Source organism: Mastigoproctus giganteus, chromosome 11 (genome assembly GCF_048544385.1).
Source record: "Mastigoproctus giganteus isolate SK-2022 chromosome 11, ASM4854438v1, whole genome shotgun sequence".
Lineage (NCBI taxonomy): Eukaryota > Metazoa > Arthropoda > Arachnida > Uropygi > Thelyphonidae > Mastigoproctus > Mastigoproctus giganteus.
Window position 1 is genome coordinate 135,451,887 of NC_143585.1, and position 4,881 is coordinate 135,456,767.

Below are 4,881 nucleotides of genomic sequence, written 5' to 3' on the forward strand. Positions count from 1 at the left end.
GACAAACGTATTTCCTAAACAAAAAAGAAAACTGGGTAGTTTTATATCAAAACAACTTTTCTGTCATACATGAATATTTCATATTGTACCCACCTTCAACTTCTTGGAGGGTGTCTTTTTCTTGAGAATTGTCATCAGTTTAGGAGAGTGATTCGGCATTCTTTTCAAAGTAATTTTAAGGTTGGTTATCAAAGGGGTGATTCTATTTATGTTTAAAAGGAAGGTCAAATGTTCACATTATCTGTCTACCGCTAGCACGCGTACATGAACATCACCCTTTTTTTTTTTTTTTAGAGGGCGTACTTCAGGACGTATTTACATTGTATCTTCGCCAAAAGAACTGACAGCATTCTACACTTGTAATTGCACACTTTGTCTTTAGGATACTACGACACGAACGAGTCCAGTAGTGTAAAAGTCTATAGTTCTTGGAAGGTATTCGTGAACACCTTCCTCGCCCCCTCCAATGACTTATCCATCGTTCTGGAAAGTCTGTATCCAAACGGGCATGGACTTTGCTGTAAACGTGTGATGATAATGATGTCCCATCTCTTGTAAATCTGTCTGGAAACTGTTTGCTTGCAGGAACTGCATTATTTATTGTCATTTCAAGAGGAATGTGTAGTCCCGTTACAAACACATTTTGAACTGGACCATCTTCCGTATGAGAACCATTTGGAATGTTTTCCTCCACAGAAATGTCAGCTGTTTATTCTTTGTATCGATGGCCACCTATTTATTTGAAACAGTGTTAACTGCGTGTTTGTACGTAGTTTGAATAGCATGGTATTTATTATCAGATTATAGTTTATTTAGCTTCCGATTCATTTTGTTTCTTTCCGCAACTTAAATCACAAAATCAGCCATGAGAATTAGCACATTATGTCTTCCAAATACCAGGGGTACCCTCTGAGTTTATCAGATATTTCCATGGTTGTGGAGCTGACGTGAAATGAAATGTTTCAGTACTTTTTATGAAATACATATCACTGTAAGCGTTCTCAAAGAACAACGCACACTTGTTTTAGCAACCCCCCCCCCCTTTTCTCAGGCAAACAGCCTAATGGCGATAGTCCTAGAAGCTGATGGAATAGGCGAGGGAGGGAGGGAATTCAAGATGGATTAATGAGACTTCCTTTCCTCATTACAAAAACTCCTTTAAATACGGTTTATATGGCTAATTGTTCCTTGTACGATGTTATTATTAGCCATATGTTGAAAGGAAGCCTGATGCTTATGCTGCACCAGCCAAAAAACATTTGAGTACCCTGGGAGAGAACAAGAATCAGAAGTAGAAGGGAATCACCAAGAAAGAGAAGAATGATGATATCCAGCTCAGGACCCTGAGTGTGCCAAGCCCATACTCACCAGATGTGAGCCCCTGGGTTCATGACCCTCGCGTTTAATTTATTCTTCCTCTACATTCACCACAATCATTATATCTGTCTAATAAAGTTTTTATAACTGTTTTAGATTATTTATTACTTTTAAATAAAAGTTGTCTAATTCTTATTATTGAACAAACTGAAGTGAGCCTACGGCTTCCAAATAACCAAAAATATACCATATACTCGTATTAATAAGGCGTGCCTACATTGAATACGTGCTGTTGTGCAAATATTTCAGATTTCCTTGACATCTGCAATACGTCCATAATGCAAACTAACAACAGAGTCGTTTCTGTTCACATGATCGATTGTTCGTTCAGGTAAGGAATAGAGGAAATGGAAAAAGAGAGCCCGACGTGGAGGAAGAAAAAATAAATAAAAACAATCCTTTCTTTCATCACCGAGAAATATGTTAAATTTGAAAAGTTAATCGAAGTTAATGAGACACAGTTTTATTTTTCGACGATTCTTTTATTTATGTTAACTTAGTAATTTTTATTACTTAATTAATAATTAGTTTTTAACAACTATAATTACAACAAAAATAAAATGAAATATAAATATAACAAAACCGTTACATAGCCCTATCATACTATAATTCAAATTCTTAAAAATAAAACAATAATCGAATGATAAATACGAATGTCAACTAAATCATGATCGCGATGACATTAATAATGAAGAGTTCCTATATGTCGTTTTGACTTTTTGTAGTATTTTTGGTGTATATTGAGAGGGGAGGCAAACTCAGGGATGCGGTAAGGATAAGCACCCCGGTAATCTGAATTGGAGTCCGAGACCCCTACATGAAAAGCGCTCTGCCCAATGAAGCGTTTTCACCAGGGCCCGTGTTGGTTCTCGACGCTGCTGACTGAGGGATGGTATGCCAAAAGATGCTTGGTAGCATGGAGGATAGTTAAAAAGGTGTTTAATTTTTCACCAAGCAATTAGTCGTGAAGTAATTTTCTTCTAGCTTCACAACCCTCAAATAATGCTCCTGGAAAAGTATGGGATTCAACTGAATAGGTATGTTTAAAAAATAATCATTAATTAATAATGTTATCTGGATTAACGGTGTTACAATATGGGCACGATGAAATAGGCACGTACTCACTTACTACCCTACCTATGAGAAGGATCGGCTTAAATCATTTTATACGAAATATATTATTTTCTTCTTTCTTTTTTTTTACTTCTGTATTCCTCGTTTTTAAGTCGCCAAAATTCCTCATGTTTCTTAAATCTTTTACTTCATTGATTTTGTTAATTTCTGATTTCTGTGTGATACACCGGATTGTCGAGGCCACCAATTGTCTTTCACCAAATTTAGTCACAGAGAAATGTCGTTCACCGAACTCACATGGAACCTAGAACCGTGAATTTTTTTTTTCTCATTTCTCTTGTATCAATATTTGTACAGATTGTAAGTTTTCCTGGAAGTTTCTAGACTGACTACACTTCAATTCTCTTTCTTGTTTCAGGTATTTCGAAATGCAGGTAACCTCATACTGGTGAAACTTAAGAGAACTACGGTGTCTGACGTCAGAAAACTCCATCCGAACAGAATAAATTCTGACAGCTGTATCAGCGATCCGATATCTTATAATATTGAAGTCTCTGAAATATCACTTCATTCGAGGAACTTAATTCAATGTGTTTACAGGTTAACTTGATTTAAATTCTTATAGAAATTCTGAAATTAAATGTATTTCTCAATTATCATAAAAGTGATCCTCGGAATTTCGTGTTTGAACCTTACAACCGCAAGTAAGTACTGTCTATAAATTGTGTGTATTCTTTCATAGATTTACCTATCGATTTGCTGAACGACAAACCCTAGTTTCCGGGATAAAAAATCTTGCAAACCTCGCAAAGATTGTCTAATTCAGCCACATTGTGAGAAAACAAAAATTCCTCGAATCACTTAGTGGATTCGAAATAGTCGTTTCTACCCGATGTGAGGAGGACGAGGATTATATCCACCTTGCTGCCAGCGAGGACCACTAATTTGTGTTTTAAGTTTACAGAGTACAGGTAGATAGATAAGCGGGCGGTTTTTGTGTAGTTAAAGACAATGGATAAAGTTGAAGACATTGAATATAAGTATATTCAAATCATTATATGGAATCTGTTTGTTCATTTATGATGATTGCCTTTTTTGGAATCGTGTAGTGAAAATACGATTCTAAGATGTTTAAATTCTAAGCAAATCTCAGCATAACTGTGTTTTAGATTGTCATTTCAGTGCATCTGCAAATTGCGTGTATTCGGTGGTTTTGTCTATCTAAGAGATGAAGTTAGGCGATGTATACATTGCATTGCGTACCAGCTGCATTTGAATTTAATTTTGTTTTCTTAAATTAATAGAATACGTGTATTTATATAGCCTTCTAAACGCGGACGTTTTGAAATTTAATGAAAATCCGTTGAAAGTAACTGGAAATATTTAAAAGTTGAAATGTATTTTATTTATTAATAAATAAATAAATGTTGAAAATGTCATGAATTTATTTTTGAAATTAATTTTCACTGAATTAATTCCATTTTTCAATTAATTCAACGAATTAATTTAATTATTTCATATTGCTAATACAGAAAGGCAAAATATATTTTTACTAAAATGTAAAATTCACTTTGCCTTCTAACAAAGTAAATTTTACGTTTTAATTTAATTTGTTCAAATTTATGTAAGTTTATGCTATCTAGCTGACACTATTTATGGTTTAATTGACCTCTGTTGACCCTTTCTGTGCTTATTTTGTCTTTATTTTGCTATCCTTTGGGGGGGAATCTATATCTCAACTTGAAATGAATTTTGTTCGTTTTCGTCTTATTAGGTAGCGTAGAGAATGATGGATCTTTCAAAAAGTACATGTATAAAGTTCTGGAAAACTTTCGCATCCAGATGAAAACAGGAGTGCCTGATTTTAAAATGCCAATTCTGGATCCTATGTCCATTGACGATATTGTGGTGTCGATAAAAGAAAAACAGACTCAAGTTAATGCACTGATACAAAAACCGCAAATAAACGGACTATCGAATTTTGAGGTGTTACAGTTAGATGGCAGCCTTCAGAAATTCTTGATTCATCTTCGTATACCACTTGCAAGCGGGCAGAGTAACCACTACAATTTAAGTGGCAAAATTTTTGGAATATTTCCCATTACAGGAAATGGAAGAATGGAAGTAAAGATTCATAATTTTAGCTTTAAAATAGAAACCAAAGTCGAAGTAAACTCTAATGAACATCTAAGGATTTCTGAGATTCTCGTGGATATGGATTTCGAAAAGGTGACATTTGAATTAGAGAATCTTCTCGGAGGTGGATCATTTGGAGATGCCGTAAACAAAATGCTTGGAAATTTTGGAAAGTCTATTTTTCTTCGTTTCAAGCCAAAGATTACGAAGTCTTTGCAAAAAATGGCTATGGACTCTGCAAATCGAGAGTTGGAAAAAATTTCTCTTTCGGATCTATCGTCTGGAAATTTTTAA

The 4,881-nt window shown here is 34.6% G+C and overlaps 1 protein-coding gene across 1 annotated transcript; it reads left to right on the forward strand.

Annotated features, from left to right (window-relative positions):
- The first annotated feature begins 3,072 nt into the window (after positions 1 to 3,072).
- LOC150078451 (uncharacterized) lies at positions 3,073 to 4,881 on the forward strand. The gene is made up of 2 exons (XM_090384570.1): positions 3,073 to 3,155; positions 4,226 to 4,881. Exons 1-2 carry the CDS (start codon positions 3,092 to 3,094, stop codon positions 4,879 to 4,881), a joined length of 720 nt encoding a protein of 239 aa, XP_090240696.1. The 5' UTR covers positions 3,073 to 3,091.